At 42.2% G+C, this 20845-nt stretch overlaps 1 protein-coding gene across 2 annotated transcripts in view; it reads left to right on the top strand.

The window, feature by feature from the left end:
- UVSSA (UV stimulated scaffold protein A) overlaps window positions 1–18563 on the top strand; it is a 120732-nt gene extending 102169 nt beyond the window's left edge. For both annotated transcript variants that reach the window (XM_075066641.1, XM_032779912.2), the window contains 2 exons: window positions 9706–9895; window positions 18163–18563. In XM_075066641.1, coding sequence (XP_074922742.1) covers window positions 9706–9895; window positions 18163–18256 — 284 coding nt within the window. In that variant the 3' untranslated portion in view covers window positions 18257–18563. The remainder of the gene's footprint in view (window positions 1–9705; window positions 9896–18162) is intronic.
- The last annotated feature ends 2282 nt before the right edge of the window (window positions 18564–20845 follow it).

Here is a 20845-nt window from a genome sequence, read left to right as displayed (position 1 = left end):
ATTCACCCACGAAAGCTCATGCTCAAAATGTCTGTTAGTCTATAAGGTGTCACAGGCTTCTTTGCTGCTTTTACAGATCCAGACTAACATGGCTACCCCTCTGATACTTGTCTTCTAATGGAAGCAGCTCTCCAACCGCCTTCAGATCCACCTCAAGATTCACCACAGCCCTCTATATCCAAAGGAAGTGAGCCTAAAAAGGCAACAATCAGCCATTCACATAAGGCTTCTAAAACGGGAGTCCTCAGAGCATACCCCGAACCAGTCCAAAAAGATCACTAACTTGTTCAGTATCATTGGTACTGATGGCACTGAAGCCGTCCCAAAGAGCACATTGGACTGCCTAAGGGACCCAGTGGCCACAAGCAATGAAACATCATTACTGACTGGGCGAGGCAAAGACCTTGCCTTGGGGAAGATTCCATTGGTGTAGACGATGACGTCAGTACTGTCAACGTATGCCAAACACAATTAGATCATTTAACCAAACTACATCACCAATTCCATCAATACAGTTGTCCTGGCATTAACCACCACTGGTACTGGTATCTATGACATCACAAGACTTCAGATACTCAAGAGACCTCACAGTGTCTCATGTTCCTGAGTTTCTTCTACTCAGTACCAAGGCCCCTGTACCAAGTTTGCCTTAAGCTCCAGATTCCCCTTTGACATCAGGCTGTGCAGCCCCAGTCTCCAGTGGGGAGTCAGATAGTGAGCAGGAGGAGGTATTGTGCCCATTACCAATCTGGACCTCCCTCGCCATACTGTCAATCTGACCCTCAGCCTCCCTGGTATGGTCAAACATGGTACCAACCACCGGGACCCTTCCCGCTATATCAGTGGCATTACTGGGATCTGTGGCAGGCATATAGACATCATGCCTCCTGAAGTTCTAGTATGGCCCACCAAGAACCTATGAGGCACCTTCTCTCTGCCTCTGTATCCAGAGCCTCCTGAAGAGATGAAGGAAGAAGAGAAGGTCAGCACTGAGGAAGAGGTTGTGCCTCAGACTAACATCTCATTTTCCTTACCAGATGAGGCAGTGATGTTCCCTCCACCATCATTAGCGGATGACTTTAAACTTTTTCAGGACCTAGCTCAGAAAGTGGCAAACACACTGCCATTACCACGACAGGAGGCTACATAATCACACCATAAATTGCTGGATGTTCTGCACTCCTCTTCCTCCTCAAGAGTAGCTCTTCCCATCAACAAGGCTTTCTTGGACCCAGCCAAAACTATATCGCGGACATCTGCATCGGCCCAGCCAACCCGTAACCAGGCCGATAAGAAATATTATGTACCAGTGAAGGACACAGAATTTATTTTCTCCCATCCACCCCCTAATTCGATAATTGAGGAAGTGGTACACTCCAAAGGTCGACGACATCAGAAATCCACCCTCTATAATAGGATTTGGAAACACCTCGACGTATTTGGGAGAAAAGCTTATTCTTCTGCCACGCTTCAATTCCACATCACAAATTACCAGGCCTTAATGGCAAAATCTGACTATCAACTACTCAAAACTCAATTCCTTTATTGAACAGCTTCCAAAATCTCTCAGAGATCAATTGAGAGCCATCTTCAACAAAGGAGAACTGGTAGCCAGGACAACACTTTAATCAGTGCTCGACACAGCTGATATGGCAATTATGTTCCATCTCCACTGCCGTTGTGGTGCAGCAAGCCTCTTGGCAACACTTACCGGGCTTCCTCAAGGAAGAGCAGACAACCATGGAGGACTTTCGCTTCAAGGGCACAAAATTGTTCACAGAAAAGATGGATCCTTCCTTCCGTACACTTAGGTTCCAGGGCTACTCTTTGGCCACTAAGAATTTATACATCTGGGAAGAAGAGAAAATACAGTCCTCAGCCTTCATTCAGATCTTGCTTGGCACACTACTCAACCCAACACTTCTACGAGCCACAAAGGAAGAATTCTAGGTTCTCAAAATGTGCAAACCATTGGGCCCACAACCTACTTCCCAACCATCCACCTCAAAACATCAGTTTTGATGGGTTTGGCTGGGTCCCATCAGACCACCTCTTCAACACCATCTAATGCTATCTGAGCATTCGCATCCCTATGGATGTCTCCTCGCCCTGTTCCGCACCTGGGAACGGATAATATCTGATAAGTGGGTGCTAGAGAATATTCGCGATGGGTACTCAATCGACTTCTCTTCATTTCCCCCGACTCCCTTCCCCCTCCCGCTTTAGGGACCTTCTCACGAGAACCTGTTACAACAAGAGAGAGACCACCTCCTCAGTGTAGGAGCCATAGAACCAGTATCTCAACATCTACACAGCAAAGGGTTTTTACTCTCATTATTTCCTGTTACCCAAGAAAAAGGGAGGTTGGAGACCCGTGCCAGATCACAGAGCACTCAACAAATTAGTCAAGCCTCAAAAATTCAAGATGGTCACTTTAGCAGCGATTTTTTCCAGCATCAGAACAGGGAGATCAGTTCTCAGCCGTCAACCTTGAGGATGCTTATTTCCATATTTTAATTCTGCCATCCCACAGACAATATCTTCGATTTACCCTAAAGCAAGACCACTGCTTACACAGAGTACTCCCCTTTGGCCTCTCATCCGCTCCCAGAGTATTCCTCAAAGTCCTGTCTATAGTGGCAGCCCACCTGGATCATGATCTATCTGTACTTGGGCGATTGTCTTCTAAGGGAGGCTCTCTTGACAAAACTCAGCGGGTTACCTGTACGACTGTGGACTTATTCACAAACCTGGGCCTACAAATCAGCATACAAAAATTCACAGATATTAGAATTCATAGGAGCTGATCTCGACTCTGTCCAAGCGCGAGCGCTTCTTACAGAACACAGATTCCTCAGTCTCTCCATTCTCATAGAGACATTGCAAACCAGCCCTCAAATATCGTCTTGACATTGTCTTCACCTTCTAGGTCACAGGGCCATAGGCACATTTGTGATAGCTCATGCTAGACTTCTTATGAGATGCCTGCAGTCGTGGTTCACGTCGGTTTACAAACTGAATAAAGACAGTCTGGACAAACCACTATTGCTACTCGCCAAGGTAAACCAATCCTTGAACTGGCCAACATCTGCATGGGGATCCCATTTGCACACCTTCCTCTGTCCCTTCTCCTCACCACTGACGCATCCCTTATAGGGTGGGGTGCGTTTCTCAACCGCCTCACAGTACAGAGCAAATGGTCACCCTCCAAAGTGTGTCTTCACATCACTCCTTGAATTCAGAGTGGTCAGGAACACATGTTCTCACTTCCTTCCACTGATCAGAGACACACACACGAAAGTCATGATGGAGAACATAGCGTGTGTGTACTGCATAAATCATCAGGGGGGCACCAGATCACCCTCCCTTTGTGCGGAAGCAGTAAAACTGTGGATTTGGGGTGCATTTCCCACAGTGTTACAATATCAGCAGCCTGCCTACCTACCAGGAGTGCGCAACATGAAAACGGACAGTTTCAGCCACAAGTTTCTACACAACCTTGAATGGGAGATGGACTCGACATGTTCCGATAATGGGGAACACCAACAATAGACTTGTTCACCACTTGCCTGCACAAGAAATGCCCACAATACTGCTCCAGAGCAGGTGTAGGATAGCACTCTTCAGAGGTTGCTCTCCTTCATTTAAAAAAATAAGTCTCTAGCCTCATAGATATGAAGACAATCTTGAAGACAGAGGGAGGAAGTGGGGAAAGTGGAAGGGAAGGGCAAGTCTGCCTAAAAAGAGACAGATGAGGGACTCCTGACGACAACCTCTGCAGGTGGCTCTTGAGTAGTAGTCAGGCATCACAAGTAAGGGTAAACCTTGGGCCCTGGTTTGCTTTAATCCATCTGATTTCAGTTGTTTATAACATTGCCAAACTTTAATCATTTGGGCTGAAATTTCCTGTTTGTTCTGTTTCGAACTGAACTTTTTTTGGAAAGTTTCAGCAAAAGTGGTTCAGTCATTTCCCAGAAAGAGGTTATGGAAAAATAGATAGTTTTGTCAAGGTTAACATTTTTTTCCCAACCACTTCTTTTAAAGAGCTTTAGCACCACCTGGGTTTGGAGCAGGAATTTGAAATTTGACACCTGGATTGTCCTGGAGTCAAAAAGATGCCTGTGCTGGGTTCAGAGCCAAGAGGAGATCAGGAGTTCTTGTCTCAGCTGTGTCTACTGATGAGTGTTATTAATTCTATTTGTGCATTTCACAAGCCTTATTACTGAGCCAGGACTCATACGTCTCTATCAGGAGGCCAACAACTGAAAGGTGGCACAAGGTCATTACTGGCAGATCTGCTAATAAAATCCAGGTCCTAATATGGCAAATCTGAATCTCATCCACTAAACTACACTATCTTTCAGAGTGAATGTGCCAAATATGTGTGCATGACTGTACTGTCGGTAACCACTAGACCATTCTGTCCTCCAAAACCAGGAATAGAACTTAACATTCCCAATTCCTAACATTTCTCTGCTGCTTAGCAAATACTGATGAAAGCATGTGTTCCTCCCTAAATCAATGAAAGGGCCACACAGAGAGTAACAGCCTACTTTTGTTCCACTCATTGTTAGCACAAGAGATAATACTAAAGGTCCTCGCCCATGGTTCAACATTGTGGAATTTATGGTTTGCCATTTGTACTTCAAAAAAAGCTAGGAAATTACATACAAAAAGCTATGTTTAAAGAATTTTAAGGTTACGAAGTCACATATTCAGGGTTGGTCTACACTACCGCTTAAATTGATGTAACTTCCTTGAAAAAGACGCCCCCCTGAGTGACACAGGTTACATCGACTTCAGCGCTGTCCACACCGACGTTGTGTTGGCTCGAGACGCTTTCCTGCTGACATAGGTTCTGCCTCTCTCAGAAGTGGAGTAATTATGCCAATGGGAGAGCACTCTCCTGTCAGCATAGCACGGCTTCACCAGACACGCAATAGTGGTGCAGCTGCATGTGACGATATTTGTTTATTGCTTATATCTAGTAGCACTCACAATGGACTACACACTTTCTATACAGATACGGTGCAACCCTCTTGAGGAGCTCACATTTTACATACAGTTACACCGTTTTCCTGGAAAATGATCAGTGGCAGCTGTTCCTATATTTCTGACTAAAGCCAGCTAACGTTTCAACTGGAAGCAATACTGATTTGTAGCAGGTGCTACATCTATGTACCATGGTGATATCACTATAGCATCTACACTACTGTGGTATCATAAATACTGGTTCTGTTTTCATTGCCTTAGTGCAGGAATTTGATATTTTCCTCCCAACTTTACATTTTTATTTACCCTTCCTAGGAGGAAAGTTTGCAAGGAATTCACCTCTAGTATAGTTATGCTTCTGTTTCTGCTTAGTAATACCAGAAATAGCACTTCTGAAACTGGAAAAGATTGTGTGCCTTGTCCATATGTATTCCTGATATGTTGGTATCTTATTTGAAGTGAATCTGGAATCCAATGATTCTTTGATTGTTTGATATTATTAGTTCAGCCACTAGCCTCCCCTGGAAGTCTCTTTGCAAAGCATAGATAACAGTAGTTGGCCATCATGACCTAACATCCAAAAATTGGTAACCAGTATAAAGGTGCATCTAAGTATAACCCAATAGCTCCGATTTGTGTATAGCAAGCGTGTGGTTATTTTGTTTTAAAAAAAAAAAAAAAGTTTTGACTTTTCTTTATTTTAATTATTGCAAAATCTACAGACAGAGAAAGGGAGTTATGTTAGTAGCTACTCTTGAAAGGCTAGTTTCAAACTAGAAACAGAACCTAAGGCCAGGCCTACACTCAAAAGTTAAGTCAACCCAGCTACATTGCTGAGGGGCATTGAAAAATTCACACTCCTGAGTGACTTAATTAAGCCAGTCTAACCCCGATGTAGACAGCGGTAGGTCAATGGAAGAATTGTTCTTTCGACCTAGATACTGCCTCTTGGGGAGGTGAATTAACTATGCCAGTGGGAAAACCCTCTAATTGGCACAGGTAATCTCTATGCTAACGTACTACAGTGGCACAACTATAGCGTTTCAAGTGTAGACCAGCCCTAATGCTCTGGTGTGGAAAAAAAAAAAAACTCAGACTGAAAACTATTGATTTTTTTTCTGTGAAATTGACATTCCTCTAGGCTAGACATAATACTGATTTTTATTACTGTGTCAGTGTGATGCTGTTGGTAACACGCTCACCTCTGGCCCAGAAAGATGTGTGCTTGAGTCCCACTCCACTTCTGACATTACTTTGCTGCCCTACTGAATGTCATTTTTAAGCTGAAATGTCAAACTGAGCTCCCTTCTGCCCACCGTTCTCTGCCTGTCTGGTGGGAAGCTAAAGAAACTATGGCACTTAGTTTGCTGGCCAAAACTTCCATTCATTTAATTTAAAGAAAGTTTCTAATGTCTGTGTATTAACTGTTACTGAGCATATTTGCTCATTGGTCTTAGTATTTGGTTCATTAATTCTTGTCCATAGTTAAGGACTTTTAAATTAAGAGCTGATGTATTGTTTTAACCAGTGTTTAAAAAGTCATGTCTTTCCTGCAAGTGACTTGTAACAGCATTACCAAGTACGTCAGTGTAGCTGTGAGGATTGTGCACATGTTCACAACACAAGGTAGTTTAGAGTCTAAAATAACCCACCTGATACTACACATACTTTGTTCTTACAGTTGGTACTGTGATTCCACACATTAGTGACCACACACTGCAAAATGAGGATCAACCATGGTCAAGATTGTAGTTCATTTATTGCACAAAGACCCTGAGAGTGTTGGATGTTGAGGTTATGTACAACAACAGTTTGTGGGGGAGACAGGAATAGCATGCACCTATTCCACCTTCTCCAGTAGCCCTGTCCATTTCCTAACTAGGCTTGTAAGGCTGAAAGAACAGGGTGTTTAAGCAATGAGTGGCAGGTTTGTAAAGATGACAGTAAATAAGATGTTACTTTTTGGGGGCCAAGGAAAGATGCCTTTACTGTTCTAAAGTAATAAACACTTCGTTCCCTTGCCAAATTAAACTGTTTTTATTTTACTCTTAAGTACAAAATTGGTCCTTTTACTAGTAATTTCTAATACAGGCCAGAATATAAACACTTCCTGAGGGAACTAATCTGGTTCCTTTTATTTAAATGTATATAGAGCTAATTAATGTTTGCTGCTTTTGATTTCAAGTGCATGAATTTGTAATGGGTACTCCCAAGAAGTCTCTGCTTATCAGAAACTTTAGGCTAGCTCAGATCACAGGTTTCCTATGTTCTTCACTCTTCTGGAAGGTCGATTAATTTTTATCCCCATGTGACTGAATGGAAAAACAACTATGAAAAAGTAATATAGTCCATATGATAATGACCAGTGTATGTCTTAGCAATATGGTCACTACTGAGATATTTTTTAAAAAGTGAGGCTTGAACATTATTAAATTAAAACTTAGTTTAAAGTATTAGATTCTAGCCATATGTTCACAAAACGGTGCTTTAAGCTCTTTGGCCCTGAAACAATGAATCATGAGGGATTACAGTGACCCCCTAATCTGCAGTGTTCATCCTTTTCCAGTAGTTCGCACACAAGAGCAAATTAAGTGCCTATTTTTTGTGTCAAGCCTGAAGAGTATCTGGTTTTTCAGCCCTTAGTGACTTGTTAACAAACAGGTATCAGGACAAGCTGGTGAAGGCAGGCCGCTGACCAGTCAGATGTGAAATAGCATCTCTTTACTAACTACAGTATTGATTCCCGCCTACCCTTGCAAACTGTGTAATTTTCTTTTCCCTGCTGCTAAACTCAGTAACAATGTATGAAGAGCTTTAGGGGCCCATCAATGCTCAAAAAGGCTGCTCTTCCCTGGCATTCTATTGATTTTTCTCAAAGGCTTTTAAATTGCTCCTTCATTTTACTCAAATGCTCATTTCATCTCTTCTGGATGCCGGCATTTTTCGTTGTGTTTAAACAATTGCTCCATTCACTGGGTTCCTAAACTGTGACGCCTTCTTATTACTGCGAGATAAACTGTTTAGACAGTTTTCCTTAATCTTGGATTAATCGTTCCTGTATCTGAATTGTGCTGCTCTGTATTCCTTCACTTCAAAAAATAAACTCTGTGAAGTCTTCTGATCTATCAACTGTGTGGGTTCTATTTTCTCCCTCTATACTTCCCTTTCTCAGTTCATTCCCAGCTCTGCTTTCTTCATCCTTTTGTTTGTGCATAATTTTAGTCTCACTCTGTTTTTCTGTGCATAAAATTGATAGGTTAGATCTATCCTTTCCCTGCATAGATGAGTTAATACTCCTGAGCTGTATAATTTTAATGCTACTGGAAGGAATATGTTACCTCTGACCTACCGGAAACAGCATAACCTATATTTTTGTCATAGTTCTTGACCACTTAAGGTATGCAGATGAAATTATAGGTTTCTTTATTAATAAAATTTAGCACCTTTGATTTTTTTCAAAGCTCTGTACAAATGTTAAGTAAACCTAATGTCACCCTTGTGCTATTGCTATTCACGGATGGAGATATTGATCAAGAAAGGTTAGGTGACAAACCCAAAACTACTTGACAAGTTATTGGCAGAGTGAGAATTAGAATTCTGGCGTTCCGGGATTCTAGCATGTTAGTCAGTCTGCTGCTTTTCAGAATTATACTTGCACTTGTTTGTTTCCAATCCATAACTTGATTTTTCTATTTTAAGATTAATTTTCCCATGAATTTGAATTATTTTCAAATGTAGACTATGTCCCTTTTGCCCTGACCAACACCATAATCCTACCTGTTTATATTACACTGACACCTACTGCCCCAGTCCAGGACGGGGCCCCATTATGCTAGACCCTGTGCCAAAAAGTAATGACAGTCCCTTCCCTTAAGAGTTTATTTACAGTCTAGATTACTTAGGCCTTTTCCTACTGTGGCACTTAATTGCAATAGTGTTAACAGTTCTTACAAGTTTCAGAACTAGAATGCTTTAATAAAATATCAACAGACGTTTCTGACAGTGCTAAATTGACTCTAGTGCTGTTGTAGGAAGAAGGAAGTTGGATTTAGACAATTTAAATTTGGAATGGTGGGATATTGCAGAAGTGAAGGCTTTTCCAGATTCAATATTGAGAGGATGAGAACAAGATCATATTCCTTTTCCTTACAGTATGCTATCAAGTCTGTCCGAAATTAGCTATGTATTTTGAAGTAATCTTACTTCCTGACTATGGAAATGCTATTGCATATCTAAGCAACCACTCTTCAAACATGAAATATCCTGGGCACAATTTTTTTTAAATTCATTTTTCCAAAATTTACTTTACATCATAAACTTGTGAGCTCAGACTGGCAGCTTCTTGTTAGATTAAATAATAATAACCTCAGTGTTTAGGCTACTTCTCCCATGTGAAGTGCATTCCCTGGAATTCTGCTATTGCTCTTTTACAAGAAGTTGACTTAGGCCTTACATACAGAACTGTATTAGCTACCGTGGTTGATACTAGGAAGTATGCCCAATCATCTTGGCCAGGATTTCTTCCCAGAGATCTGTGCTGTAGACTAGTCCTCTTGTACCCATTAGGCTATATAACTTAGATTTCAGACTAAAATCCTTGCAGCAACATGATTCTGCCCTCCTTGTGAACAGGCCCTAATACCACTGGAAACTCACAAGTTTTAGATGGGGTTGTCTGATCTTTAAAATGTTGTTTTTTTCTTCTTTAAACAGAGTGGCAAGACCCAGAATTCATGAGAGAGGTTGAAGCAGCTACTGGAGTAGATCTTGGATCCTCTAGATACAGTGGGAAAGGAAAAGGAGGGAAGAACAAAGGGAAGAAGAGGAAATATCCAAACCTGACAGACTTGAAACAGGAGGCTAATACTTCTCGTTCACGGCTGGAGAAGAAAGTCTTCAATAAGTAAGATACTTACCTTATTTGAAACCCCCAGCCCACACTTCATTGCCTTTTTTAACATTTTGATTTTAGTAGCTGTTTCCACCTGAACAAGCAGCGAGGAAAAAGCCCTCACAGCTTGCTGCAGAAAAACGGTGCCTTCTGTCTGCCAGAGAGTGGGGGCATGGGGCAACAATAAGCTAATGAACAGGGTTATTCCTCAGGGAACACTTCACCACTGGCATTTATAAAACTGTATAAAGGCCATTTATAAGTCTTCTGCTTACTTTCCTTGAGCCTCCTGCTGTGTGGCATTGTGCTTCCTCTCTAGAATGTACTTGCAAGATATATAGGATTTGAGAGAGTGTGGGTTTCAAATGACATGGGATACATTTCTGTAGCCTCAGTTTCATAACCCAGAATTTGTGATGTAAGTCTATAGTAAGTGGCCCAATACTTCTTTATAATTCAGTAGTTTAGATGTAATGTAAGTCTAAAAATAAGGGATGTCCTTCTTGGTACAAACAATTTAGAGGTGTGCTCAGGGGTAAGGGTGAACAGCATTGACCAGTGAAAGGCCTATGTTTGAGCTGTTTTGCTTTTGCCTGCAGTGGAATCTTGGTGCTGGTTACTGGGTTGATCTCCCCCGACCTCTGACCACTTGCTAGGTTTCCGGAAGGCCATGACTTCTCTCTCACCTCCCATGTTACCATCCCCCATATCTTCTTGACCTTAGAGTTGAACTTTGACCCCAGCTATACCTTAGCTGGACAAAGGTACAACATTTGTGATTTGGGACAAACCAGATCCTAGACTGTACAACCAGGCTTTGTATTTTCTAGACTCCATTCCTTCTCAGAGCAGTAGTTCAACTGGGAAGGGTTGTGCAGGGTGGCAGGAAGGAGGGTGGTAGCTGCACATCTATTAGCCGTCCCAGGCTGCACAAAGTGGTCAGTAGGCAAGGGTAAATGGTGAAGTTGAACAGTGATAGAGAAGAAAGTCAAAGTATAGAGTATAAATGAAAGTAAAAGACTAAAGGAAATGTGTCTCAAATGGTCTTCAATTTCTCTACTAGTCTTATCAAGGAGGGGGGAAAAAGTGTGTCACACTCTGTTCTCCCTCCTTTGTTTCTTATGGCAGGCTGTCACACTGCTTTGCTGTTGCTCTTTTTTACCTTAGTAAAGAATTAGGCATTGAGATCCACTAAATGTGCAGTAAACCAGTTAGTAAAATAAGCAATTAAAGGTAATTAAAGCTGTACAGATCTATGCAGTAAACTTAAACCTGTGCCTGTGTCACATAATAAATAAGAATTTGGTCCAAAGCAGCCAAGCCTGGGAGGAAAGGTTGGTTACTGATCTTCTCCCTTAAAGTCCTAGCTGACAAGAGACATGCTGGCCATTCAGGCACCCAGAATAAAACTACAAGTAGCCTCCGTTAGTTCTTACGCACTAGTATTCATCAGGCTCAGTAACTCTCCATTGTAATTGAAATGTCATTATAATCTGAAAAGTACTGGGTGAAAATAGAGCATTTCTCAACAGATCTGCCCCTAGCATATATTCAGAGTTCTTCTAGCTGCTTACTTCCCTGACACAAATAAATGTACTAGAGTTTATTCTTGTTAGCCCTAATAAGCCATTGCAGCTGTGGGAGAAGGAGCTGGAGCCTACTCTGTTTCTTGTATCCACAGAATGGTAAGCTGAATGTCAGTTACAGAATTGTTATTAGTGGTGATGATACAGGTCACAAAGAGAACTCAGGTTGACTTTCAGATCACAGGTTGTGTTGCAGGGCTGGCAAAAACCTTTCAGTTGGACAGCTGGGATCTGAAAATCACCAGCAAAACATGGAACTCATTGATATTCTTTTACAGAGTCACTTTTCTTGGGTTAAGACTTTGCTGAATTTTCCTCCTAAACTTCACCTTTTAAAAATATTACTCTGTGACTGGTTTATTTTTGAAACTTTTATAGCTAGTTTCTGCATTCTCACTCAGACTTCCTCCCCCAAAATCTTCCTTCACTTTTATAGCCCAAGTCCCATCTTCTTATGTTAGTAGCAGCACAAACAACATGAAGGGAGCTGAAGCATTGTGACCTGGGCTTCTACTGTTCTCATCCCAGCCTCCTGTTCAGGGACTTGGGGAAAAGCACCTCTGCTGTGCAAACCAGGTGAAAAGCTGGTGCAGGAGAGTAGCACACAGCTGGAGAGTTCAGTGCCAACCAGCAAGCAGTGAAGCTGAGCCTCTGTCCCCAGCCCAAATTCCTGTAATTCCAATGGGCCTTTGTTAATGCTTCTGAGGGGGATTCTGCTGTGTCTCTCTCCCTTTTCCGAAGAAGTGAGAGTTGGAGAGTTTGCATGCTCTGCTGAGAGAGAGGCCTGGGTGGAGATTCACAAAACTGTTTCCATTCCTCTCCCGTTTCCTCCAACCTATTGCATTCAGGCAGTCACTGCTGCCCTCTGGTGCTGCTGGGGCCACTTTTGCCAACTGCATAGCAAACTGTCTGGACAAGGGAGTATGGGCTGGCACATTTCTCTTTAAAGAGAGCAAATGAGTCAGGGGTCCCAAATAAGCAATGTGTGCGTGGATGTGTGTGCATATATATTTAAAGATTAAGATTGGTCATTTGTATATTATTAACTTCACTTACTGCCTGCATCTACTGCTCTCACTCAAGGCTAACTCGAGGGAAGTTAACTTGATTGTTAAGTAACTTGAGCTAACACTGCAGTGAAGACATGCCCACAGACAAGGGAGGTGTCTCTGCTGTCATAGACTTCCGATGGAAGGCTGCATCCCATCGTCGTGACTTACAAATCTGGTTACTTAGTTTTAGTCTTGTTAAGGAGGAAATTAGACCTTTTTCTTTTTTCAGAGATTATTCTCGTGTGAGGCACTCTGATACTGTGATGATGGGCACCATATAAGAACTTGGATAGAGAAACTTTAGCATGCTTCAAACAGAGTAGCAGTTGTATGTGCCTAGAAACTTTCGGACACTGACTGGTGTGACCAATGCAAGTGAAACAGAGTATCCAAATTATCAATTCAAGAGGCAAAGTACTAAAAAACCACTGATGCTGGACTATTACATCCAGAACATCAGACTGTGTTAGTTAAACACCATCCAAGGGATAGCATTTGTTTTAAAATTCTGCATTTTCCCTCATTTGATGCAGTGGGTACTGTAACTAAGAAAAAAAAAAAGGATTGCTTTTCTGGCTTTTGGTCAAAAAATGGCACATTTTCTATGAACTTCTCATTATCTGGTCTTCGTCAGAGAAGTCAATAAGCCATAAAGTTCTACTAATCAGAATTTCACATCAGCCTTTACAAAATAAAATTAAAAAGCTGTTTTTAGTTTACTGTGCTTCGTGCTAATGATTTTGAGTGTGTGTTTGTGCAAGGCGTGGGGAATCAAACCTGTCATGTTTTAATAGGTTTCATGGTTTGCAGCACTAAACAAGATGATAACCTTGGCTCTTTATAACAACCCCAAATTACTTGAAATGTACAGGTGATAAACCCAGGCTCTAGTCTGCCAATAAAGTTAAGTGAAACTGCACACAGATCATCAGAGTGGGATCTCATTTCATTTACAGTATTGCACAACTCAGTGGTGCTAATGTAAAACCTACATGACGTGAAAGTGTCAAGGCCACTGTGCAGTGCTAAAGACTCACTTTTCTCCTACCAATTAGATAATATTTTAAGTGCAAAAACATGATCACATTCTTCTTATTCTGGCAAGAACAGAGCTACAATCCTTGTTAACTTTGCTGGTAGAGTTTTTGTTAAAGGGACACTATTTTCAAGGTGTTTATTTCAGAATATTGATGTTTGTTACAACTGCTGCTGAGAAGAGTTTTACCCTGTCCATTTAAAAGCAGTATTAAGAAGTTTCTTCTGTTTTCAGAGGTTTCAAAATGGTTTTCAGAGTGAAGCAGTTAGAGTTATACAGGGCAATTAAAGTACGTCTCATAGTGCTCCGCTACCATGGAGATAGTGTTATTCTGTTCTATCTGGGTTTTTATACACAAACTAAGACATGACCCTGCAAGATGTTGGGTGCCCTCTATTGATTGAGTTCAATAAGCACCTTGGAGACCAGGCCTTGGTTCTACAAATACATCCTGCAGTTTGTCACTTAAGCCCCATTCAAAGAAAGTTGTGAGCCGCAAATATTTACTCATGGATGCAGCACTTCACCCTCCAACAGATTTATCTCACATGAAGAGCACCCCAAGTACATCAGCTTCAGTATGGAGTACACTGGAGATGCCTGCAGCTCCTTCGTCCCTTTTTTAGGCTGGGTGTCTCACTTGGATGTGTCCGTGCCAAAGCCAAATAGAGGCAGAGCTTCTACGAGACATTTTGGCAAGAGTCACTCGCCCACTTTTAGCATTCTTCAGCTAAAAAGGGATCACTGCCTCTGGAGCCTGTGTGAGGTCCGTTGCGGGTGCCCGTGAAGATCTCTGTGGTAGAGCCATCAGTCATTGCCACTCCCAACCATCTGCAAGGGACCTGCTTAGCCTCTTGATATCAGTATCCCTGGAAGTGCAAAAAGGTTTACAATCAGTAGCGATGTCTACAGCGCCTACCTCACTGCATCAGGGACCCACAGTACCGTTATCCACTAAGCTTCCGTAAAGGCCAGTGCAATCAAAAGGCAAGCCTCCACTGATATCCCCAGTACTGCCATCTCCAGGTTTGGGCTACTTATCCCCAAGTCCTATCTGGTTCTGCTCCCCACCCCCACTGTTCTCAGACATTTTGGATTCTTTCTTTTCGAACTCGAGAGATGCATTCATCTGTGCCCCATCCAAGACAGAGGGCATACCTTCCATCAGAGACTTGGAGACCATGGGTCATGCAACAGTTGCAGCACTGGCCTTCCCTTAAGGGGCAATGGTCCAGTCAAGGTTGGGCCTCAGGCCCATTTCAGTGCCTAGTTAACATGATGGAATGGCCAATCTACTTGCCAGTGTTTTTCCCCAAACCCCATGCTCATAGAGATAAGGAGAAACATCATTTGTTGGATATGAGAAGGGCTTTAGCTTTCTTCCTGGAGCATATTAAGTCCTTAAGATCCTCCATGCAGTTGTTTGTTGCAGCTGTGGACAGAGCTAAGGGCCAGCCAATTTCCACTCAGAGAATCTCATCCTGTATCTCTTCATGCATTCATTTATGATACCAATAGGCTAATATAACCCCAAGAGATAGAGTATTGACACATTGCACTAGAGCACAGGCAACTTCAGCAGCTTTCTTGGAGCAACTGTTGATTACAGACATTTGTAAAGCATCAATTTGGCCATCAGTGCACACTTTTGCTTCTCATTATGCCATTTCCCATCAGTGCAAGGACCGTTTCGGACGGGTTGTCCTACAATTGCTGTTCAGGTAGACTCTGAGCCCACCTCCATGTTTATCTGCCTGTTTGTCACCTGTAGTGGAATGGACACAAACAAGCACTCAAGGAAGAAAAAACTGTTAGCTCCCTTTCTGTAACTGTTGTTTTTTGAGATGTGTTACACATGTCCATTCCACGACCATCCTTCCTCTCGCTATTGGAGTTTATCCAGTATGAAGGAACTGAAGGGGTCGGGGCAGCTCTGTCCTCTCATACTAGCACACAGTGGTGTGTGGCAACAGAGCTGCCTCAACTGGTTCCACTGAGGGAAAAAGTTTTCCAACAACTGTGCATGAGGTGCGCGTGCACACGGAACACATCTCGAAGAACAGTTACAGAAAGGTAGGTATGATTGCCTGGACCCCTCCCCCCCTTCTGGGGTGCCACCTGATGTATTGGGGTCCCACTGAGCCTGCCCGTTCCACCAGTCTGGGCTCCCTCACCCTGTCCTGCATGCATGTACACACACAGGTAGGGACACACCCAGCTGTAGAATCACACAGAGTCTGCAATCAGCTCTGTGTAGGAGGACTCGGCTCAGGGAATTGTCCAGCACACTGGTGCACACACCCTCTGGAGTGTAAACCCAAAGTTGTATTGTCTGGCTCAATATAGAGATCTATACGGCATAAGCTCATGAAATTCGCTCCCTCCCTCAATGTGTAGGAAGATATGCACAGCTTTCCACCTCACTCCCCATATGAATTGCACAAACTGGATTTTAGAACAAACAAAAAAAACAAATTTATTAACTATAAAAGAAAAATTTAAAGTGATTATAAGGGATAGCAAACAGAACAAAGCAGATTACTGAGCAAATAAAACAAAACATGCAAACTAAGCTTGATATGCTAAAGAATACTAGCTACAAATAATAATTTCTCACCCTAAATGTTGTGTTAAGCAGGTTGCAGAATTTCTTTGGAGACAGCTCTTGCTTGCAGTTTAAAACTCCAGGTATATCCTTCACGGGCCAGACACCATTCCCAGACCGGGCTTAGCCCCTGCCCCCTACCTCCCAAGTTTAGTTCCTTTCTTTCTTCAGGTGTTTTCCTTTCCTTGCTTCTCGGGCAGGGAGGCAGTGGAGAAGAACCAAGGTAACTCACTCCCCATCCTTAAATAGAATTTACATGTGGTGGGAATCCTTTGTTTCCTAACCTGACCCCCACCCCAGAGGTGAAAGGAAGCTGGTACGCCCCACTATGGTGCGCCAGCAAGAGCCCGTGCACCATACCGGTGCGTTCCAGCTTCTCCAGGCAGCAGCTAGAGCCCCAGCCCCTTTAAATTGCCACCAGAGCCCCGCTGCTGGAGCCCTGGGGTAGGGACAGCAGGGCTCCCGCTGCCTCTACTGCACCAGGCCCTTTATATAGCCCCTGGAGCCCCGCTGCCGGAGCCCTCGGATAGCAGTGGCAACCGGAGGCTCCAGCAGTGGTTTAAAGGGCCCAGAGTAGTAGCAGCGGCCGAGCCCTTTAAGCTGCTGCCGGAGCCCCCGGCTACAGCTGCTACCCCGGCAGGGTAGGGGGAGGACGCTTATCAGTACAGGGCAGGCCGGGGCTGGCTCTGAGCCCCCCCCGCAGAGCCGGCCCCAACCCAGCCCCGTACCGGTAAGTCCCTATTTCTACTTTCACCCTTACCCCACCCCCTTTAGTGGCAACATATCAGAAGTCCAAAATGATGTCCAGTTCCAGGTGACATGATCACCTGACTCCGCAGTGTCAAAGCAGCAGCTTAGGAGACTTCTCAGGAAGGAGGGAGATTAGTATCTTCAAAGTCCTATTGTCCTTCCTCAAAGGATTCCTACCATATGTAAATTGTCCTTCCATCCAGGCTGTTTGCATACTGTCTGGTGGGTGTTCCCCAGATGAAAACGCAGTTGTAATTATTACAGTCAATATTTCTAACTTCAGCTACAGAAATGATACATGAATACAGATTATCCAATCACATTCAGTAAATCATAACCTTTCCAATGATACCTCATGTGAGCCATCTTGCATAAAACATCTTAGTTATTCCATATTCATATCATAACACTATTTCTATGAAGAATATGGGGCATAATGTCTCAGTAGGTAACCGTTTATTTACAAGGTATTATCCTCCACTCTCTCTCTAAGGTACTGTAGTGTTTGTGTGAGTTAAATAGCTGCCATATTCCATCTTAGAAGTGGGATAGGGGAAGAAATGAAGAGATTTCCTTTATGTAATAGTAAAACATTTGGGGCACCTTTGAAAGGAAGGTTGCAATAAAGTGTGTCTTTTTAATTGAACAGCAGGCCCTTTAAAAGGCATCTCTAAATAAGATATTCACCTAGGTTTGAGTTTTGGTATTGTAGAGTAAATGTTCTTTTCATAAGAGAAACTACTCTAAGAAATGTCTTTGCAATAAAACTTCTTGATTCTGCATTACATAGTCTCTCCCCTTTCTAAAAGCTTACTCTGCAGGATTTCAAAGGTGGGATTTTGCAGAAGTGCCGTCCAAGCACAAGTGTGATTGAAAACCAATGAGACTTGTACCCCTAAGCCATTTAAATGCTTTTGAAAATCCCACCTCAAATGTTTGTCTACCAAGGATGGTGGTGTAATGAGAATAGAATGTACAACCATTAAACTGAAAGACTTTAATTTGTTTACTCCTGTTAATAAAGCCACTGTTGAATTTAAACTGTTTGTATTGTTGCAGTTTAGTTAACATGATAGATTTGTTCTGCCTCATCAGTGCGGTGCTCAGAGGCCTGATTTGTGATTAATCATACCTCACTCCATTTTTTGCTAACATTAATAAACATTTCCCATGACTCTACATACAGCATCAACTTAGCTGTTAACTTGTTTTCATTCACCTCTTGCTTTTTTTTTTTTTTTAATAAACAGAGGGTCCATGAAACGGGTGGTGAAAGCAATGAATCGAATGGACCAGAAGAAGCATGAGAAGTTTGCAAACCAGTTTAACTATGCATTGAATTAAGTTGCAAGAAAACAGAGGACCAAAGAGGAGAATTAACAAGACTGCAGCTGTACAAAACATTTCTCAAACACCTTTATATTCAAACTAAAATATTGTGCTCTACACTTTTACTGGGGTTATTTTTTAATTAGTGTCAACTTCTTGTGCTAACTTATTAATATTTGATAATGAACATGAATTTTAGCAAAGACGTGTCTGTACATAATTGAATGCACTTAATTTGATAACTACTTGGAATTTACATTAAATGGAACAAACTTTATGGCTTGTACTTATTCTAATTAAAATGCGCAGATATTGTCCTTTCCTAATGGACTGATAAAAATTTTTGCACTTCAGTGTCAACAAAAGATGCTGTTTACAGTTTGCTGTGACTGGATCCTGCCTTCAGCCAGGATTTTTCCTAAGCAATTAGATTTGTGCAAGAGATCACTGTACAATGTATTGCTCAACCTATGGCTCTTGAGCCTGGTCTGAACTCAAAAGGTTTGGCATTCTAAGCACCATTCTGCCCCTAGAATGCCTGTAAAAATGCCATCCCCATGTACAAAAGGATTCCAAACAGTTTTCATGCATTCAGAAACCAATGGGATGAGACTTGCTTTCAACAGGTCTAAGAACCACTTCAGTCTAAATAGTTTTAGTATCAATGTGGAGTTGCTGAAGTAGCTCAGTTAGTCCTCCTACTATCATCCCACAGTGCATCTGTGGCCTTTTCAGATGTTCCAGACCCACTGCTTCTGGGAGTTCTGCCACAAACTGTAGGATAGGTATCCAGAATGCATTGCAGTTGAAATGGTTTAGAAGAGCACTACTGTGGAGCAGAAGTATGAGGGTTTTTTAAGTGATTCTGCAAGGCTAGTCTGAAAGCAGTGAATTGCTTGTGCTTAAACAGAGTCTGTCCAACCACTCCATTCTGTCAGATAGAAATGGAGTTCACGTGTCTGATGGGCACTTTAGGTGCTATGGCTGAATCTCAAGCAGGGTGAATGTACCATTAATCCAGCATTGAACACAAGGCTGCAAGGTTGGGGGATGAAGTACTGAGCGAGTCAGGAAGGAGGGAAGGATGTGAAGTTTAAAGTTGTATTTTCATGGGTACTACATAAGAGTTTTTGATAAAATACTGAATCCTAATTGTTTCTCCTGCTCTGAATAGTGTTTGCTTAGCCTGCTCTCCCCTGTTTCAGGTGCTTTTCGAAGTATTAAAGAAATTAAAAGTCTTCAATGTAGCTACTGACCAGATCTGACAATAGCTAATTTACAACTGTGGCACATACATATCTTGACATGTGCAAGCACTGCTTGGAAAGCAGTTAATACTGAATCTTGATAATTTATCTTGCAGTGGTTTGTAGCTTGGGAGACTTTTCTTTTTCTCTGTGGTACAAGTATTTAGAAGCTGTAGTTTCAAATCACAACTAAAGTTCCAAATATTTCATTGGGAAGTTGGAACCTCTAAGGCCTTGACTACACTAGGAAATAATTTTGTCAGTGAGGCCAGCTGACTTGGCAATGAATGCAATTTAACTGTAAGCGTAGACAAGAACAAATGATCAACACTGGATCAGTTGAATCATAGAATATCAGAGTTGGAAGGGATCTCAGGAAGTCATCTAGTCCAACCCCCTGCTCAAAGCAGGACCAATTCCCAACTAAATCATCCCAGCTAGGGTTTTGTCAAGCCTGACCTTAAAAATCTTTAAGGAAGGAGATTCAATTGCCTCCCTAGGAAAACCAGTCCAATGCTTCATCACCCTTCTAGTGAAAAAGTATTTCCTATTATCCAATCTAAACCTCCCCCATGCAACTTGAAACCATTACTCCTTGTTCTGTCATCTGGTAGCACTTGGCCAGTCAGACAGGCAGAACTGTAGGGTCTCAATGCATGGATAAGACAATGGTGTAGAGAGGAGGGTTTTAAGGAACTGTGGAACCTTTAGGGAAAGGAGGAGCCTATACAGGAAGGATGAGTTCCACCTAAACCAAAACAGAACCAGAGTGCTGACATGTAAAATTTAAAAGATCATAGAGGAATTTTTAAACTATCCACTGCAGGAAAGACAACAAGTGCAGAAGAGAACATGGTTGGATCAGACATATCCCATAGGGGAGGTTCTATTAAGAGGGATTCTCTATATCCTAGTGAAGAGGGGACGATATAAGTTGATCAAGTGAAGGAATGGAAGAGAGAGTCAAATGAAAAAAGTCCCCTTCAATTATATCACCTGAAGGCAGAGAGCAAAATAAGGCCAAATTGTGTAAGTGCTGGTATACAAATGCTAGAAGTCTAAATACTAAGATGAGTGAACCTGAGTGCCTGGTATTAAATGAGGATAGTGATATAATAGGAATCACAGAAACTTGGTGGAATGACGACAGTCAATGGGACATGGTTAATACTAGGGTACAAAATATATAGGAATGATATTGTGCCACTCCCCCACCAGCAAGACCTACTCTATGAAAGAAAGCATAGAGTCAAATATAGTAAAAATCTTCAGTGAATCAAATTGTACCATTGAAATTCCGTGCTTGAATAATAAGAGTATAGCAATAGAAATATACCACCAACCACTTGATCAAGAG

This window comes from Chelonoidis abingdonii, chromosome 5 (genome assembly GCF_003597395.2).
Source record: "Chelonoidis abingdonii isolate Lonesome George chromosome 5, CheloAbing_2.0, whole genome shotgun sequence".
NCBI classification, from domain to species: domain Eukaryota; kingdom Metazoa; phylum Chordata; order Testudines; family Testudinidae; genus Chelonoidis; species Chelonoidis abingdonii.
The sequence above is the reverse complement of the archived record's forward strand: the minus strand, read 5'-3'. Positions and strand labels throughout refer to the sequence as shown.